The sequence below is a fragment of the Callithrix jacchus genome, chromosome 7 (genome assembly GCF_049354715.1).
Source record: "Callithrix jacchus isolate 240 chromosome 7, calJac240_pri, whole genome shotgun sequence".
In the NCBI taxonomy this organism is placed as follows: Eukaryota; Metazoa; Chordata; class Mammalia; order Primates; family Cebidae; genus Callithrix; species Callithrix jacchus.
In genome coordinates this window covers 135,113,577-135,134,352 of record NC_133508.1, presented here as the reverse complement: position 1 = coordinate 135,134,352, position 20,776 = coordinate 135,113,577, and the positions used below count along the sequence as shown (strand labels likewise).

At 36.2% G+C, this 20,776-nt stretch overlaps 1 protein-coding gene across 4 annotated transcripts in view; it reads left to right on the top strand.

Annotated features, from left to right (window-relative positions):
- The window catches only part of DPYD (dihydropyrimidine dehydrogenase), an 895,784-nt gene that overhangs the window by 769,801 nt on the left and 105,207 nt on the right, over window positions 1-20,776 (top strand). For all 4 annotated transcript variants that reach the window (XR_008473049.2, XM_035252229.3, XM_054236576.2 and 1 more), the window contains one exon: window positions 10,881-11,060. Coding sequence is in view for 3 of the 4 variants with exons in the window: in XM_035252229.3 (XP_035108120.1) it covers window positions 10,881-11,060 (180 nt within the window). In the remaining variant the exon portion in view is untranslated. The remainder of the gene's footprint in view (window positions 1-10,880; window positions 11,061-20,776) is intronic.

Here is a 20,776-nt window from a genome sequence, read left to right as displayed (position 1 = left end):
TGGGTGCGGTGGCTCATGCCTGTAATCCCAGCGCTTTGGGAGGCCGAGGCAGGTGGATCACGAGGTCAAGAGATCGAGACCATCCAGGTTAACATGGTGAAACCCCGTCTCTACTAAAAAATAGAAAAAATTAGCTGGGCAAGGAGGCGTGTGCCTGTAATTCCAGCTACTCAGGAGGCTGAGGCAGGAGAATTGCCTGAACTGGGGAAGCGGAGGTTGCAGTGAGCCGAGATCACACCATTGCACTCCAGCCTGGGTAACAAGAGCGAAACTCCGTCTCAAAAAAAAAAAAATTGCAAACCTTATTGCTTCACTTCTCTAGCCCTCCATGGCATGCACTGTGTTTACCGTGCAAGGTTGTTTTGTTTTTTCTACAGCACTTAACTCTTACATAGTTTATTCACTCTTAACAAACTGAACTTCAACTTTTGTGTCCCAGAATATATTGGCAACTCAGTCATAATTGTTGACTCACCGATAACAGGAAATTGTACTCTCACACAAATTTGTGTTTTTATCAATTTATAGATTAACCATCACCAACTACTGAATTGTGAATGCTTTAAGAGGTTGTCAGCGCTATTTGAAATGTTATTTCTTGTTAACAAATTTTTCTTATTGTAGGCGAATTGTTCTGTTATTTTCAGAATGTGAATATCTGCTTAGTCGTTGAGTGACCACGTAACCTTCAGTCATCTTCAGGTTCAGAAAAAGATTCCATGCATTAATTTTCCCTATAGACTTTTCCTCTCTAGGCATTATACTTCTTCTCTGTGATCAAACTCTATGTGGTATTTTAGTAAATGATATGAGAAATCAAGTTTTCCCAGCTGTGTTGACTCTGTTGAAAAAGAAAGATTGCCTAAAATGAAGAATTTCAGTCATCTGACAGCTATTGTTTGGATATTTAGTTTCCTTTCCTTGCCCCACTTTTATCATGAGAGGTGCTGAGTATGCACAATGCTACATGCAAACCCTTACACCACCTGTGTTACTGCAGAGTAAATTGAAAATTACTGTGGTAACTGATGCAGCACCAAAGGCTGATGGCGAGAAAGTATGTTAGTAGAAAAATCCTACTGCCTCTGAAGTGCAGTGGCCAGACTTCCTCAAACTGCAGCCACAGTTCCGAACCAAAGAATGGGCTACATAGGATCCTGGTGTGTAGAAGACTCCAGTTGTTACCTCACTCTTTTGAGTCTTGTACGTATGCCCGTTGGGAAGCAGAGCCATCAACAGCAATACCTTTGAAGTGACAGAACAGTAATCACCATTCTTTGGCCCTATATGTTGTACCTGGCTCACCCATTTTATCTCTAGTGTCACATAAAAGGCAGACAGAGGTGCTGTGTCTCTGTATGGTTCTTATTATTATTTCTTGGTTGCAGTCATTATTGAGATCTGAGTCCAGTTGGAGCTCACCTTTAAAGGACAGATACAAGGAAGGGGGCAGGGGCAGTCTCGTGCTGCAGGGCACAGCCCTTTGACTAATCAGCCCAGGCCATCTTCAGTGAAGTTGTGTCATCAACAAAGTGCAACAGAGAAGATCAGTGTCACAAATGCTCTTCTGAATAGTAGTCGAGTGGGTGGCCCATCACCTATGCTACCTTTGAGAAAATACTTGGAGAATTGATGATTATATTCCGACTGGCAAAATGTGGTTTGGATCTCAGTATAATATACCTCGAAAACATTTTATTCTCTTCAGTCTCTCTTTAGCTGAACTTGGGTTAAGAAATTAATTAGAGATTGACCACAGAGTGACACTGAAAAATAGACTTTCAAACTCCATAAAGTTCCTTCTTAATTGGAGGAAGAGGGGGAAATTTATATACATAAAATTTATCGGAGATTTTATCATTTAAAAGGTAAGTAATGTACTGAGAAGAAATATATGATATATGAAATAAATGACCTCTACACCATTTGGACTTATCAATGAGTGACAATTAAAAACAACTTTTAAAATATGTAATAAACAGAATTACTTATCATCATACAATTTTTCTGAACTGAACTTTAGAAAAACAACATCTGGGGGCTATTCATTTGTTGTTCGTCCCCCCCCCCCCCCCCCCCCGCCGCAACCCTATTTGCTGTGGTCAGAACATAGACAACTGAACTCAAACCCAGATTTCTTAGTAGAATGGCATTTGGACACCTATTTTACTTAGTGATTCTGTGCAGTTTAGTAGCAAAGCTGAAATAAGCCCTCTCCTTTAGGGGGAAACAAGATGATATTCTGCTGAATGCTAGAATTTTATCACTTTGGGGGGAAAAAAAGTTGCTTGAGAGACCTAAGAATATAAAACCATTTGAGATCTCAGAAGGAGTTTAAATCAATTCACTGCCACAGTTACAGAGCAGATGAAAGAGCCTGCTGTCTCAATTGCCAGGAAACTACTTAGAAACTCTCACTTTGATTTCTTCACATAGTCCGTTACATTACTGCTAAATGCAATATATAGGGACATCACGACTTTGATGTTGTACAGCTCAAACAAATGGAAACTAATATGATAGAACAACTAAGATTTGTGGTTTCATGTGAATATACAAATATATCCCTATCTAGTTCCCTATTTACCATGTATCTCCAGGGGCTTTCTTTTAACCTATATTTTTATAAAATTATAATTTCGGTGTTTTATTCATGAGTTCTAGTAAGCAATGCCATGTTTATGTAGTACCAAAAGCTCATAGGGGGATATTGTTATTCTGAATTCTTACTTTATCTATATTTATTGTATTCCAGTTTCTAAAATACAAGGTAGTTTTATACATCTGTTTGCCAGTACTGGTCAGAACTCAATTACATGAGGAATTATTGATTGCATGACTTCAGAAAACCTGATATTTTTAATCAGTGGGTGTGGACAGATAGAATTAGAAACAGCATTTCTATCCAAAGACAGCAGAAATATAGTTTCCAGTTAAAGTAGGAAATGTTAAGTGGGTCATCCGAATATTAAAACCTTGAATATTAAAAATGTGGATTTCTGTCATAACCAATTAATAAATGTGAAATCACTTTGCTCCTTTTTATGAAAATTATAAATATGTGCTTGTTTATATATATAAATTATAAATATGTGCTCATTTAAGACTCAGAAATTTATGGAAATAATAATAACAAGAAAAGGTAAGCTCTGCAGAGATCAGAAGTTCTGAGTCTTACTATTGCTCCTCCCAGTTACAAGTCTTCATTTGGGGCACTGCATTCAATGTTTGGCTTTCTCACTTACTAAACAATTCATAGAACCTTCTCTGTCTTTCTCTTAGAACTGATATATGGACTAAGTCCAATGATATTGAGAGGCAGTGTTATAGCAGAAAGAGCTTCAGACCAGGCAGGTCTGCCAGCACTGCCTCCAGCTAGCTGTGTACCATGGACAGATCCTATAGCCTTTCTGGACTTCTAATCTCTGAAATGAGGAGGCTGATCTGAAAAAAAGTCTAAATTCCCTTTGATCTTATTTGTCACCATGCTTTGAAAACTATAAATTACTATATAGATATTTCTTTTTGACAGCATGCTTTGAAAACTATAAAGGGCTATATAAAACATTGCAATGTTTTGCATAGTTTAAATAAAATACATGCTTATCAAAATAGGTTAGTAAGAAGAGATAATATAATCTTTTTTTTCCTGAGAAAGCTTTAAAAATTGGATGAACAACCCTCCTTATTCAATGTTTTATATATGAACCACATTCATGGGAGGCTTCTTGAACCTCTTCCAGATACATACAACTCAGTTATTAATGCAATTTACCATTGCAGAAGAATTTCTGTTTTTGCTTAAATGCAGTAATTCTACAGTAGACCTTTTACTAATGAATTTACAGGAACTTGGAGACCACTTTAGACTGAAATCATAAAGATAGATTTTACTCTCATGTAACCTGGAGGCACATATTTCTAAGTCCTGAAGTGGAGTTTGTCCATCTGTAGGATAAGAAATGAAAAGGGATAATTATGGTCATGGGTTTATCTGAGATTTGTTTAATAGATCAAGATCTCTATTTTTAAACTTTGTAATGTTTTAAAATAGCAATTGAAACATGTGCTGTTTGATTACACAAAAACATGTGCCCATTTCAGGGTGTTCTGCTTTTGTAGAACTCTTCTTTGCCAAATTATTCACCTTGGATAAATATTTTGTATCTAATTTAGATTTTATTTGATAGCTTCCTTATAAATTTCTTTTACTTTTCAGATTAAGTTAGCTTTTTGTTTTAATAGGCGACACCTTCCATTTTGGCCTCTGCTAGGCACATGAAATTCTAGATTACCTGAAATTCTACAATACCAATGAAGTTTAGTACCATTCTGTCTCAGCATTATAATTTCCACAGTACGTCCAATTTCGTGATATAAATCTTCACAACAGTAAGTTGTTATCATCCTCCTTTGTCAGCTTTGGAGGAGAGAAAGGGAATTCAACAAGCTAAATGACTTGCCCTAGTTCCATAGCTGCCAAATGACAGAGTTAGGTATCAGACATGAGTCTTCTAACAACAAAATCAAAGCTTTTTTTTTTTTTGAGATCATTACTTAATTCAAATAAAAATAAGGTCCATAGCCTTCCTCTGCAGCATTTGACCAAAAACGTATTATATTTTAAAATTATATCCTGCCTAATTCATACCCTAATGATTTATTCATATTATGAAATTTAATTTTGGTGCCAATCTAGCTGAGTGCAAGCTACTATTTTAAGCACTTAAGTATGTTGCCTTTTAGTTTCCTATGTGCTAAGTATTTAATCTCCATTTGTAAGTGAAAAACGTTGCTCATGATTACGCAGCTAAGATGTAACTGGAACTCAATTCTGTTTGACTTCTGTGTGCATGCTCTCAACCTCTTAACTTGATATGGCATAGAAACCGCAAGATTTGACTTTAAGAAATAGGGCTTCAAGTCCAAGCTCTTTCCATTTTTCAAGTAAGAATATTACTCCCTCTTCTGCCTAAGTCAGGTTTATTTTGAGTACTGAAAGAAATAATATATGTAAAGAAGATTTTGAAGACATAAATCTCCATAAATAGGTAATTTACTGATAACCTAGTTAATCTCATTTTATAAAAAAAAAATAAGAAAAGAATATCTCCCGACAACCCTCTGTCACCATCCAGGTATTTGTATAGTTGCTCTGCACAGGCAGGCCTCCATTAAATGTGCCTGCACCTAAAGTAAAAATTCAGGGCACTGTGTCAGACCCCTGGAGGAGACTATTTGGCGCTTTATAGCACACGTCAAATCATGCTGCACAGGGGGGCACCACCTACTCAGCTACTGCATAGGGTGATCCTGCTGAGAATCTAGGGGCCTCTCTTTAAAATAGCCCACTATAGGGATATTCACACTTATAAAAATAATTAATGGTGGCAACGATCCTTATAACGGCACCTGATGCCCTGCTGTGAAGAAAGATAAACCAGCCTTCACCATAAAGAACTTACAAATTATACTAAGCAAACATGTTAACAGCTATTAAGAGTCCTAATCAGACTGTTAAACAAACAATTAAGAGATGTCATATAAAATACACCCATTTAGGCATAGCAGCTACATGTTTGGAGTTTTAACAAGAACCATTTACCTCTGAGATAGAGATAAAGCCCTCAATGGAGTATAAAGGTTAGGCAATGACAAGGCATCTTTCTAAGCAATTTCATTTCCTGAGATCAAATCCATGGGCAAAGCTGTTCTCAATGGTGCACTTGTATCCTAAGATTTATTTTTAGTCTTTTTACTGTTTAATCAGCAAATTATTCTTGTTTCTTCAAACATGACTTCTTATTATAAGCAGTGCATTTTTTAAAAGGCTATGAAAATATTGATATAATCTAATAATAAAAATTAATAAGAAACCTATTTGTTTAGAAGAATTTTTTTGCAATCAGCATTTCAGTGGAGATAAGATGTGCCTCTGCCAGTGCTTAAGACTTTGCTGTGCTAAGTATGGTCCAGCAGCAGCAGCAGCCCCCGAAAACTTGGCCAATGCATAATCTCACTCCAGGTTCCCACTCCAAAGATACAGAACCAGAATCTGCATTTTAAAAAGATCCCCACCTGATTTGTATGCACAATAAAATATTTTTGTAAAATGTGTATGTACAATAAAATTTTTAAAGAAAATATCAATGTGCAAAATATCGATGTGCAAAGTTCCTACTGTCAGAAATTCTGTCAGGAAAATTAGAACGTTTAATCTTATTGGAAGTAAAAATTAAGCTACTTACTTCAGAAAGGTACATAAATAATGTGACATTTGCCATATGATTAAGTATATCTGAAGTCGTCCCCTCCAGCACTCATGTCTCATGGTGGATTCCAGGGCTTCCAGCATTGCACACTATCCCACTCTTGCTCAGTAAGTGTCTTGTAGTCTCTTCTCCCTCTTCAAGTTTTGTGTTCAGTTCACGTTCTCAGTATAGCTCCCAGTTATGTGGAACATTAACCCTGAAGGATAAAGAGCCTAGAAGTAGGTGAGAAACAGGGACTTTCCTTAGCCTTGGGTCCTACCATGTTCTTCTACAGTTAAAATATACCAAGTCTATATCTTGGCCTCTCCACTCCTTGGCTGAGTCTACTACATACAAAATGTGCCATATTTGAGGATTGAGAGAATTCATAGCTTTTGTATCTTCTTCCTGGAAAAATCAGGGATGATTTAGATTATACTTTACTGTTCATCCTTTAAAAAGTATTTCTAGATTCCTTTTAGCAGCAGGTTTTTACAGTAGTCATGAAAATCCCATAAAGTACATGACATTATATGATTTTCAAAATCTGATTTCTTATGTTCACATGGTGAACTGTTTTAAGACTATAGTAAAGTATATCCATAAGCATATACTACAAAAAAATAGGATCTCAGAGTAAGCAAAGAGGATTAAGTAAAGCATCAGTTGACTTATAGTCAAAAGAAAAAGAAAACCCCCTGGAGGAAATGATAATGATGTTCCTTATAATTGTGAGAAAAAAAATCACCACCAACTCTAAGAAAGTTATAACAGGCCTAATTAATGTACAAATTGTTCCTCCTGAGAAACAGATTTTTTTATATAATGTAAATGGGCTTCCTGGAAAATGTTCCTGTTCATATTTAGTAGTTATTCTATGCTCTTTTCTACATTGTACTAACATTCAGCACTTCAGAATAGAAAATGAAGGGGTTTTTATTTCTGCTCTTTGGTTTGGATTGTTATTCCTATACTGTACAAGTAAGAAGGTAAATTGAAAACACTGACAATTTTTATCTAAAAGCATGGATTTTTCAAAACCATAGCTATATTTCAGTTGAAGATAACTTGATTGAATATATGTGTTTGGTCTATGCAATGGTTGTAGAAAAAGTAATTGTAGTTGTATTAAAAGTTTTTCCTCTGTTAATGTCTGTAGCTAGATATATTCTAATATATGGTCAGGAATTCTGGTGCCATCACTTTCTAACGGTGGGGTCTGGAACAAGTCATTTAACTTTCCTAAGACTCGGTTTCCTCATCTGTAAAATGGGGCTGAAATTAAACCTATCTTTTAGGTTATTTTGAGGACTAAAGAAGATAATGTGTTTAAAAGTGCTAACAGAGTGCCTGGCCCATAAGAAGAGCTTATTTCATGTTAGATATTGCATTGTTCTATTCTCATCACATAATCATTCAGCCAATTTTGACAGAAATCTCATACATAGAAACCAGTCTGTCCTATTCTGAAATGTAAAATAAGTGCATCTCTTTAAAATATGATTATTTTCATTCTTCAGAAAAATAAAATGTGAGCCAAGCATGGTGGTTCATGCCTGTAATCCCAGCATTTTGGAGAGCCCAGGTAGACAGATTGCTTGAGCTCGGGAGTTTAAGACCAGCCTGGGCAATATGGCAAAACCGTATCTCTATAAAAAAAATTAAATAAATTTTTTAAAAAGACCCAGGCATGGTGGTGCATGCTTGTAGTCCTAGCTACTTGGAAAGCTGAGGTGGGAGAATTGCTTGAGCTCAGGAGGTTGAGGCTAAACTGAGTTGTGATCGCCCCACTGCCCTCCAGCCTGGGCAACAGAGCAAGACCCTATCTCAAAAATAAAAAACAAAATGCAAAATCCTGTGACCTATACCCCAGTTCACCTCTTTCTCCTACAGGAGCCAAACTTCTTGTAAGTGTTATTTGGCTGGATATCTTTAGTTCATTATCCCCCATCCATTCCTCAACCTACCCCACAAACGGGCTTCTACTGCATTGTAGATCTCTCCTATAAAGGCAAGTGTTGTCCAGTATCCTGCCAAGTGCTACATCTAGCTAGTACTTTCAGCTCTGATATTCCTGACCTTTCTGTGGCACCTGACTTAATTCTCTTGGATCTCTTCTTGGTTTCCCTCACGATTATCTTAGCCTTCCTTTAAGTGATAGCATTCCCACAATTTCACACTTGAATGTTCTTTAGGTATACATCATGGAATCACTACCACTCCTTGCTGAGAACTTCTAAGCATATGTGTGTGTGTGTGTATATGTGTATGTGTATCATATGTATATATGTATGTATTTATGTATGTATACATATTACGTCTCTCTCTCTCTCTCTCTCTCTCTACTTATCCCATTTCCCATTCTGAAAACTACTGTGTTTTCAATAAATTCTCTCAACTAACCTAGCAACAATGAGGTATCAGGTAGCATGCTAGGCACAAAGCTTACGATAAAATATATTTAGTTAAATACCCAAAAGGCTTTAAGAGTCTGAAATAGAATCTTATTATTCTGTTTTCGGGCATTTCCTTCATTTTCATTCATGTATGAGATGATTTTTATTTGTTGGTTGTCATTGCCAGACACCCTGGTATATACTAGGCATTCAACGTCTGGAAAAATAGGATGGAAATGAGTTGTTCTTTGCTCAGTTTTGTTTTAATAGTTGCTTCATTAGACAAATTTGAAATATAAATTAGGAAGGATGTTGAATTTCGTGTTGTAAATTTTGAATCTGAAGTGATGTTGGGCCCTCTGGGTGAAGAGTTTCTACAGGAAGTTGTAAATGAGTCTCTGGAGTCCACATGTGATATCAAAATTGGAGGGATATCTTTGGAAATAACCTAGAAGCACTTATTTGAATCCATATTCTTCAAGCTTTAACTCAAATCCCAGCCACAATCACAGAATCCCCAGGGGTTTTTTAATGGAAGAACCATAATTTCTCTGATTTAAACTTCATTAACTCCATAATTTTCTATTTCAGTTTTCTTTTCTTTTTAATTATTTGTATTAGTCCATTCTCACTCTGCTAATAAAGATATACCCAAGGCCACGTGCAGTGGCTCATGCCTGTAATCCCAGCACTTTGAGAGGCCAAGGTGGGTGGATCACAAGGTCAAAAGATTGAGACCATCCTGGTCAACATGGTGAAACCCTCTCTATACTAAAAATAGAAAAATTAGCTGAGTATGGTGGTGTGTGCTTGTAATCACAGTTACTTGGGAGGCAGAGGCAGGAGAATCACTTGAATCCAGGAGGCAGAGGTTGCAGTGAGGCGAGATCATGCCAGCATAGCCACAGAGTGAGACTCCGTTTCAAAAAATATATATACATATATGTGTGTGTGTGTGTGTGTGTGTGTGTGTGTGTGTGTGTGTGTGTGTGTGTGTGTGTCCGAGCCTGGGTAATTTATAAAAAGAAGAGATTTGATTGACTTACAGTTCAGCATTTCTGGGGAGGCCTCAGGAAACTTACAATCATGGCAGAAGGGGAAGCAGGCACATCCTTCTTTACATGGTGACAGGAGGGAGAAGTGCCAAGAAAAAGAGGAAAAGCCCCAGTATATAACCATCAGATTGTGTGAGAACTCACTATCATGAGAAAAGCATGGAGATAACCACCCCCATGATTCAGTTACCTCCCACCAGGTCCCTCCCACTCCACATGGGGATTATGGGAACTGCAATGCAAATGAGATTGGGGCGGGGACACAGCCAAAGTATATCATCACTATTCATTCATCAGATATTTGTGGAAGCAGATTAACTGACAAACACTGTCCTAGTCACTGAGGATAATATAGTAACCAAAATAAATGCAATTCTTCTCTTCTGAAACTTTGGTCTAATTGGGGAGTAAGTTGTCAATTGAATAATCATGCAATAATTAGAAGTTAAAAATGTCTGATTAAAAGAAGGCCAGAACCTACTCTGGGCTCCTGGAGGCCTCCTTGAAGAAGGGACATTTACCATGAGCCTGAGGAATGGTTGGTAGTTAGCCATGTGTGGAAAGGAAAGGCCTTCTAACCAGTGAGATCTTGTGAAAAGATCCTAAGGCAATGAAAGAATATGGCATTTTTTTTTTTTTTTGAGAAAGAGAGGAAAGACCTGGGTGACTGGTTCATAGTTGACAAGAACAATAGAAGATGAGGAGGGAGACAGAGGGAGGAGTAAATGACGTTTGAGTTAACTGAATGAACAGCACTCCAGCCTCAGTTTGACCACCTTCACACATGAAGGCAGCACATCCCAATAGAGGGGCAATGAGAATTTTAATGGCCTTTCTTATGTTGTGCCAAATTTAACTCCTTGAAAATTCAGCCTGACATATAATAAACTGTACCTATTTAAAGTATACAACTTAATAAGTTTTGGAATATGTATATACCTGTGACACTATTACCATTGCAAGTTTATGAAAACGTTCATTGTCCCTGAAAGTTTCCCTGTGTTCCTTTTCAGTCCAGTCCTCCTCACCACCCCCATCTCCAGACAGCGACCGATCCATCATGTCTCAAACAGTGCCTGGCACATAAAATAAAATATTTGTTGAATCAAAGAAAAGTGAATTTGCTTGGAGAATTAGCTCTTGGTTTGACACATGGTTGACTTCTCTGTCCTTTCTAGGTATGCAGTGCCATTCAGAATCAGGATTTCACTGTGATTGAAGACTACTGCACTGGCCTCAAAGCCATGCTTTATCTGAAAAGCATTGAAGAACTACAAGATTGGGATGGACAGAGTCCAGCTACCGTGAGTCACCAGAAAGGGAAACCAGTTCCACGCATACCTGAACTCTTGGGCAAGGTATGTGCTTAAATCTCCTGTGTTATTTTTGAGAATTCAGCCTTGGTCAGTTTCTATTTCAGATCTTATTTACCATCTCACATTCTCACTAACAAAGGAAACACAGTGCCTGGTGGATGTAATTTCTGCCGTGGAGTCTTTCTGAGGGAGGCTTGATTACAGCCATATGATGGGTCTGTGAGTTACTTTTTTATAAAGCTAATACAGCACAAGGTTATATAAAAGAAAAAGACTGAAATTTGCAGTATAAAATGCCTGCAAATTCTTGCTTACTATGGTGATGACTGGCATTCTTTCCAGTGGGAGTCAAGATTTCTTTATGCTTTCTGGATAACATTACCTTACTATTTTCAAGACAATCAAATCACTGTAGTCCTGAATAATATAATGAAGTTTTTAAAATTAAAATCTAATCAGTATCTTTTGTAACTCCTTCTGCTGTGTGGTTAAACCTGGGCTCAAAAGGTTATGTCCCAACTTTCTCACTAACTGCTATTTTCCAAGAAATATACACTACATTTACATTTTGTATAATACAGTGATTTTAGCAACTCTGCTAAAACAACATTCAGCACTTTGCCTTTGTATTTCCTTTGTATTGTTCTAAATAGACAACCATTGTCAGAAGACATTTCTTGAGCCCTCAATGAGGGGAGGGAAAAATTATAATTCTTAGTCTTTTCAGCTTGTCACTACATCAATAATTAACTTTATAAAAAAGAGAGGCAGTATGAAAAGATTCTTTAAGGAAGCATTTAATAATTCAAATGAATCTTAACTTGAAACAGGTCACATGAAAAAGAATGTACAAAAACCCTGAGTACTGTGCCTTGGATGACTTGGTTAGGGACTCAGAAAGAATAATAGAAACATCATATAATTGACTTATATTTGGCTAGTTTTTATAGAAAAAATCACTGTCCCTCTCCTAACAGATAGCCAAAAATAAACCCTTCTTCAAGAGTAATGTCTATGATTGCAAGTCCAGTAATGAAAAAAGAAAAGGAGGAAAGAAATAAAATCTTACAATGTGGGTTCCAGGAAAATATCATGATGAATCACTCCATGAGTGGCAATCAAACAGAAAGGCTGTGACATTAATATTTATAATATTGTAATTAGCAAGATAGTGCCTAAGCAGCATTATTAGTGTAACTAATCATATTATCATAAACTGACTCTGCAGTATTTAGACAGTGAGTGTTCTTGCCTTTATCAATGACTATCAATATCCTAAGGTTGTTTATAACTAACAAAAAATTCACAAATGACTTTATATTAATTCAATGTAAATATCTCAAGGAAATTGTCTCTGGCATGATAGTTTATGACCATCTATAAAACCATTGTCTCAAATTTGGGTGGTTGACATGTGAGCTGAAATGGAAGTAGCTGTATGGCACTGTAATGTTTTGTCTTTAAAGGATTTTCACACTCACTTCAAAACTTACATATTCAAATAAAAGATGGGTAATGATGAGGACATTTGTGTCAATGATATAAATGGAAATTGATTTGCTAATAGTTTGAATCGAGATTCAGACTATTTTGTTAAGCTCAGCTTTCATCAAAATTCTAAGTATAATTTTCAGCATTATCATTTGTTAAAAAAAAGGAAGATTTTGCCTATGTGATTATATTAGTGATTCATTTCTCAACACCAAGTTGAGGAATAAGCAGATGGTCGGGTAATAGATTTGTGCTTCTGGATTCTCCAGTGCAGGCTGACATGTCTAAAACAATAGATGATTATTCCCTTTAGATTAATATTCCTAGTAGTGAAACCAAGCGCTCTGGATCTAGGGTACAGGTGATTTTCTAATTATTCTTTCTTACTGTTGCTGCTGCTGGTGTGTGTGTGTGTCTGTGTGTGTGTGTGTGTGTGTGTGTGTGTGTCTTTGCAAATAACTCATATTGTGCTTTCAATAGCTAAAGAAGAGTATGCTGCTCCTCACAGTGTCTGCATACTATAGGGAAGATGAGAGAAAATGGAGACCCTTTGTAGAAAGACACTCTAGAAGTATCTGGCTTCTTTACACAGGAAAATTTTGTTTGAAAAATACAATTGCTACTCTATCTTTCACTCATAGGTCAGGCTGGAATAAACCAGAATAGATATTTAGAAGAAACCTATTACAGTGCAATGTTAGACAATGGAGAGAAAATGAGACTTGGACTATGGAAACAAGGATTTGGCCAAGTATGCCATGTTATCTTTCAAGTAATTAGCATATTAATATACTCGCCTTATGCTTACCTTACTTATTAAGCGATCAAACTGCCCAAACAGTGTTTCTTCAGGTGGCTTTTGAAGGGCAGGTAGTTGGTTGTTAGTAGACTTATGATGCAAGGCATTTAAATCTGTGCCTGCAACAAGAGCAAATTCCTAAGAAAAACAATCACCAGCTTTGTCACAACCCAGAGCTGTTGACGTCAGACTCTTGGTGCTTAAAAATCAGGCAGCATGCTTGTGAGAAATGTGGGTTCCCAAGCCCCATCGGCATTCATTCTGATTCAGTGGGTCAGAGATGTGTCGAGAATCTGCATTTAAACATCATAATTCTCATGGAGGGATCAAAAAATGTGCATTGCAAAAAGAAATGAAAAACATAATAGCAATAGAAAAGTTAGAGATTGAGAAGTCAGCAGTGAGCAGAACACAAGCATCTCTTGATGGAGAAAGTAAACAATAAATAATTTTGGGCTGGAAAAGAAGTGAAATAAAAGAGGCAAGAGAGGAATGCATCACAATAGATTCTGAATGGCCAGAGGTTGGAAATACCCAGTGAAGAAACTGCATGTAGGACAGCAGTTATTAACAAAGAGTAGGATGCTGGGTTTATGTGAAGCCTCCTTATTAGCTAGACAACTTGGGCAAGTTACTTAATCTGTCTAAATTTCTTTCTCTAAAACTGTACAATGAAAATAATCACAATACAATTCCATAATCCCTTATTAACAATTCTGAAATCCAAAAAATTGCTGAAACTAAATGGCTTTACATAATTCATTCGGCTGGGCTGAAATGATGTGAGGCTTGCTATGTTTATTCCTCTTACAGAACATTTAAGTGTTTCCTACAGAGAGATTAATGTGTTTGATTCCACGTTGCTATCCCACACCTTGCTGGGGCTGGAGGAGAGAGTGTTTGTTAAAATTGGGTATATGTACCAGTTTACTTTTCTAAACTCCAAAAGATATTTCTAAATCCATACATCTGGCTCCAAAGGTTTAAACTGTAGGCTTGTGAAGATTACCAAAATGAAAATAAAATTGCAAATATAACTTTAGAATTTTTTCTATAGAGTTGGAGGCAATGTATATATTTTAGTTATTTTAGAAAATAAAATACTAGTATTGACGTTTTTAGTTATGGGAAATAAGAGTTATGTTGACATTCTTGCTTAAGATACATGATAAAAATTGGTCAGTCCAATATTTGAACAGCAAATTTTGCAACTGGAAAAGCATGGAAGAAAATGTCTTCGCTGTTTGGTGCTTGGGATGAGAACAGGACTCCTAAATAAGAGTTGTGAAAGTAAAACAGCAGAGGCGTAAACTAATGATCACTTGGGATCTGCATGAATTTCCACATGTTCCCGACATTTGGAATGGGCTTCCAGTTCCCAAGCATCACTTTGTCTCTCAGCTATTCCCCAACCTCTACACTAGAAGTAACGTCTCCTTCTCTTTTTCAACATTAGTTGTAACCAGTTGTAACCATTGCAGTTGTATTTTTATAAGTCTGCTTCCTGTACTGGACAATAACCTCACTTTTCTTATTCATCTTTATATCCCAGTTCCCTAGACATGCACTAAATATGGTAATGCCTTACTAAATGTTGGTTGAAGAAGTGAATTAATGACTAAATGAATCTTGTAAGAAAAAAAGCTTATTGGTAACATTAAGAATTAGTAGTTGCTTGACTTGCCAAGCCATTACTTTTTCCATTACCATCAGAAATGAAAAGAATGTATAAAGAAACAACCTTTGAACTTAAAGATCCTTTTTATGTGTGAGTCTAGTTTGGTAAAATGACATGGCAAAAGCCAGACCAGAAAGGAGTGAGATAGACAGGTGAGGAACTTTTGTGCCTTCTTGGCTTGGCAAAATATGCCTAGATTATAAGCTTCTTGAGGACCTAGAACACAGACTGTGTGCCAGTGCCTAATGCAATGTCTACCATGGAGGAGTAATGGCATGGTAGCTGAATTGAGCATACTGATCAATCATTAATATATTTTTAAGATCTATCTTCAATGTCTCTTCCTTTGTGAAGCCATCTATGACCCTCTTTTTTGGCCTCCAAGAAAGTAAAATCACTCCTTTTCATTTTCTGATAGCCCATGGTTCCTATAACTAGTATTGCAAATACAGCATTTTCTTTTAATTATATGCTTTCTTGTCCATTGCTTCAAGTCATTACAGGCATTTGGAAAGAAAGATCATATCTTATTCGCACTGGAGTTTTCAAGCACCTAGCACAATGCTACATGTTTATAGAATTAAATTGCACGAATTATCTGTTGTGTCCTTATTTAGGAGGAAAAAAGAAAGCCAATATACAATTAAAATTCCAGCTAGATTGTTTCAAGAATAGCAGTAGTCATTTTAGAAGAAAACAATAAACCTGCCAAATTACTGTACTTTCAGTAGGTATTTAAAAATTATGAAACACATATTGGTGATATTAATAAATGAACATAATCTGTGCTCATTAAAAAGCTTTTATTAGGATAAAATCAGAAATGCTGTCATGGTGGTTGTACAGCAACTCTGAAAACAAGGATTTGTTTTGACAATAGAAACCAAAGTTGTATCCATATGACCAGATGCATCATTCTCAGTTATTGATAAAACAATCCTAAAATCCATATGGAACCAAAAAAGAGTCTAAATAGCCAAAGCAAATTTAAGAGAAAGAACAAAGCTGAAGGCATCACATTACCTGACCTCAAAATATATAATTAGACTGTAGTAACAAAAACATCATGTTACTGGTATAAAAATAGACCCAGTGTATGCTTTTTGTCAACTTTGTCAAAGGTCAGTTGGCTGTAGATATTCTGTTCAATGGAACAGCATAGAGAACCCAGAAATAAAACCACATAACTACAGCCAAATGACCTTTGACAAAGTTGACAAAAAGCATAGAATTGGACAGGGACACCTTTTTGAAGAAATAGTGCTAGGATGATTGGATTGCCATATGCATAAAATGGAATTGGACTCATTTCTCTACCTATATTTAAAAATCCACTCAAAATTTATCAAAGACTTAAATGTAAGATATGAAACTATAAAAATACTAGAAGAAAATTGAAGGAAAACTCTTCTGGACATTAGTCTAGGTAAAAAAATTTATGATGAAGGCCTCAAAAGCGAATGCAACAAGCCAAAAATAGACAAATGGGACTTATAATAAAAAGCCTCTGCACAGCAAATGAAATAACTGGGAGAACAGAGAGCCTACAGAATAGGAGAAAATAAATGCAAACTATGTATCCAACAGGGGATGGTTACCCAGAATTTACAAAGAACTCAAACAACTCAACAACAACAACAAACAAGTAACCTTTGTTAAAAAGTTGGCAAAGGACATGAACAGACAGTTTTCAAAAGAAGACAAATGCCATCAAGCATACGAAAAACTGTTCAACATCACTATTCATCAGACAAATGTAAATTAAAACCACAACAAGACATTATCTTACACCAGTCAGAATGGCTCTTATTAAAAAGTCAAAAAATAATAGATGTTAATGATGATGTGGAAAAAACGGAATGCTTATATATTGTTGGTGGGAATGTAATTTACTTCAAACCCTATGGAAAAGTGTATGGAGATTTCTCAGAGGACTAAAAAGAAAACTACTATTCAATTCACTAGTCCTACTACTAGGTTTACATCCAACGGAAAAGACACATCACATCAAAAAGCTACTTACATTCATATGTTTATGACACCACTATTTACAATAGCAAAGATATGGAATGAACCTAAATGTACATTAACAGATAATAAATAAAGAAAATGTAGAATACTACTTAGCCATTAAAAAAGAATGAAATCATGTCTTTTACAGCAACATGGATGGATCTGAGAGCCATTATCTTCTTTTTGTTTTCTTTTTTTTTTTTTTGAGGCACCGTCTTGCTCTTTAACCCAGGCTGGAGTACAATGGTGTGATCTCAGCTCACTGCAACCTCCACCTCTCAGGTTCAAGCGATTCTCATGCCTCAGCCTCCCTAGTGCCTGAGATTACAGGCACTTGCCACCACGCCCAGTTAATTTTTGTATTTGTGGTAGAGATAGGGTTTCTCCATGTTGGCCAGGCTTGTCTCAAACTCCTGACCTCAAGTGATTCACCCATCTCAGTCTCCCAAAGTTCCTAGTTTGCAAGCATGAGCCACTGTGCCCTCGGGAGCCCATTATTTTAAGTGAAACAACTCAGAAAGTCAAATACTGCATGTTCTCACTTATAAGTGGAACCTAATTAATGTGTACACATGCACACAGAGTGTGGAATAATAGTCACTGGACACTCAAAAGGGTGGGAGGGTAGCAGCAGAATGTAGGATGAGAAATTGCTTAATATTACAATATACCTTATTCGTCTGATGGTTACACTAACAGCTCAAACTTCACCACTATGCAGTTTATCCATGTAATAAAACTGCACATGTACCCCTTAAATTTATACTAATAAAATATAAAACTGAAATAACACAATATCATAAAACTATTCCTCTATGGTTGTGGTAATATTATCTGTTGATGTCTAATTATCTATTTTTTATTTTCTGGTAAGTTATTCAACACAGAGAATAGTGTCCAAAGAAATATATAAATTTCAACAGCAAGACCCTTACTAAATATATAATAATAGCAGTCTCACAAGAGGATACTAGAATTTCTTATTTATGACTTTAAAAGTTGTGTATCTTCTATGCCACTTATTTTCCTTATTGAAATATAAATTACATAGAGGAAAAAATACAGAGGTCTTAAATAAACCATTTGATGAGTTGTGATGAACACATGTATCCATGAAATCCTCACCTATGCCAAAGCATGAAACATTGCCAACACCTTATAAGATACCTTGTGCAATTTTCCAGCTGTTACCTCTTCCTTTACTATGACCAGAAGCAAACACCATCTAGCTTCTGTCACCATATATTAGTTTGTTCATGAAATTTAGCATCACATAAATGGAATTCTACAGAATATGTGTGTGGCAACTTTGAGTACAATATTGCAGAGATTTTTTTCATATTATTTTGGGTATTAGTTAATTTTTGTGGGTAAATAATACTATGTTTTATTAAAATACCATGATTTATTTATTGTAAATGATATTTATGCTGTTTTCTTTTTTTTTCTTTTTTACTATTTTTTATTGTGCTTTAGGATCTGGGGTACATGTGCAGATCATGCAGGATTGTTGCATAGGTACATACATGGCAGTGTGATTTGCTGCCTCCATCCCCACATCACCTATATCTGGCATTTCTCCCCATGTTATCCCTCACTAACCTCCCTACCCCAGGCTGCTCCTCTCCTAGTCCCCACCAACAGACCCCAGTATGTGATGATCCCCTCCCTCTGTCCATGTGTTCTCATTGTTCAACACCCGCCTATGCGTGAGAACATGTGTTTGATTTTCTGTTCTTGTGTCAGTTTGCTGAAAATGATGGTTTCCAGGTTCATCCATGTCCCTACAAAGGACACAAACTCATCATTTTTTATGTCTGCATGGTATTCTATGGTGTATATGTGCCACATTTTCCTTATCTAGTCTATCATCAATGGGCATTTGGGTTGGTTCCAGGTCTTTGCTATTGTAAACAGTGCCACAATGAACATACGTGTGCATGTGTCTTTATAATAGAACGATCTATAAGCCTTTGGATATATACCCAGTAATGGGATTGCTGGGTCAAATGGAATTTCTATTTCTAGGTCCTTGAGGAATCCCCACACTGTCTTCCACAATGGTTGAACTAATTTACACTCCCACCAATAGTATAAAAGTGTTCCTATTTCTCCACATCCTCTCCAGCATCTGTTGTCTCCAGATTTTTTAATGATCACCATTCTAACTGGCATGAGATGGTATCTCAATGTGGTTTTGATTTGCATTTCTCTAATGTCCAGTGATGATGGGCATTTTTTCATGTGTTTGTTGGCTTCATATATGTCTTCTTTTGAACAGTGTCTGTTCATGTCCTTTGCCCACTTTTGAATGGGGTTGTTTGTTTTTTTTCTCAAATCATAAGGTGAATGCATAAGTTTTACAAAAACTTCCAAACAGATTTCCAAAGTGGCTTTACTATTTTACATTTCTACCAGCTGTGGTTGGGTGTTTGGTTCTTCTGTGTTCCAGCCATCTTTTGATATTCTTAGTCTTTTTAGTTTCAGCTATTCTACTACATATGTATTGGTATCTCATTGTGATTTTAATTTTCATCTCCCTAAGAAGATGATGTTAAACACTTCTTCATGTTCTCATTTGCCATCCATATATCTTCCTCTGCCAAGTGTCTTTTCAAATATTTTGCCAATTTATTTTAATTTTAATTTTTTAATTAAATTTTATTTTATTATTATACTTTAAGTTCTGGGGTACATCTGCAGATCCTGCAGGTTTGTTACATAGGTATACACATGCTGTAGTGGTTTGCTGCATCCATCCCACCATCATCTACATTAGGTATTTCTCCTAATGTTACCCCTCCTCAGTCCCCTCACCCCCTGGTATCCCTCCACTAGCTCCCCCTCCCCCTAAGCAGGCCCCAGTGTGTGATGTTTCCCTCCCTGTGTCCATGTGTTCTCATTGTTCAACACCCACTTAGGAGTGAAAACATGCGGTGTTTGGTTTCAGTTTTCTGTTCTTGTGTCAGTTTACTGAGAATGATGGTTTCCAGCTTCATCCATGTCCCTGCAGGCATCCGTTCTGATGGCTGCATAGTATTCCATGGTGTATATGTGCCAAATTTTCATTATCCAGTCTATCACTGATGGGCATTTGGGTTGGTTCCAAGTATTGGCTATTGTAAACAGTGCCACAATGAACATACACGTGCATGTGTCTTTATAATAGAATGATTTATAATCCTTTGGGTATATACCCAGTAATGGAATTGCTGGGTCAAATGGTTTTAATTGAATTTCAGGAGTTCTTAATGTATTCTGGATCTAAGTCCTTAGATCAGAAAATGCATTTGACAAAATCCAACATCCAATCATAATAATACCCTTTAGCAATTCATTAATAAAAGGAAACTTCCATAAAAATTCTACAGCTAGTATCACACTTAATGTTGAAATGATAAATTATTTTCTCTTAAGATGAAGACCTGGGCAAGAATGTCCATTCTTTCCACTTCTATTCAATATGGTGCTGGAAGTCCTAACCGGTGCAATAAGGTCATAAAAATAAATAAATGATACCTACATTGGAAAAAATGTTCCTATACTGTCTTTATTTGCAGATGGTAAGATTGTGAATGAAGTAAATGCTAAAAAACCTATACACTATTAAAATAATAAGTGAATTTAACAAACTTTTATAATACAAAATATACAAAAAATAGTTCTGTTTCTATATGAACAACTAGAACAATGACCTGGAAATTAAAATTTTAAAATGTCATTTACATTGGCATCTAAAAACTACAAAATGCTTAAGAACAAACTAAAATATATGTA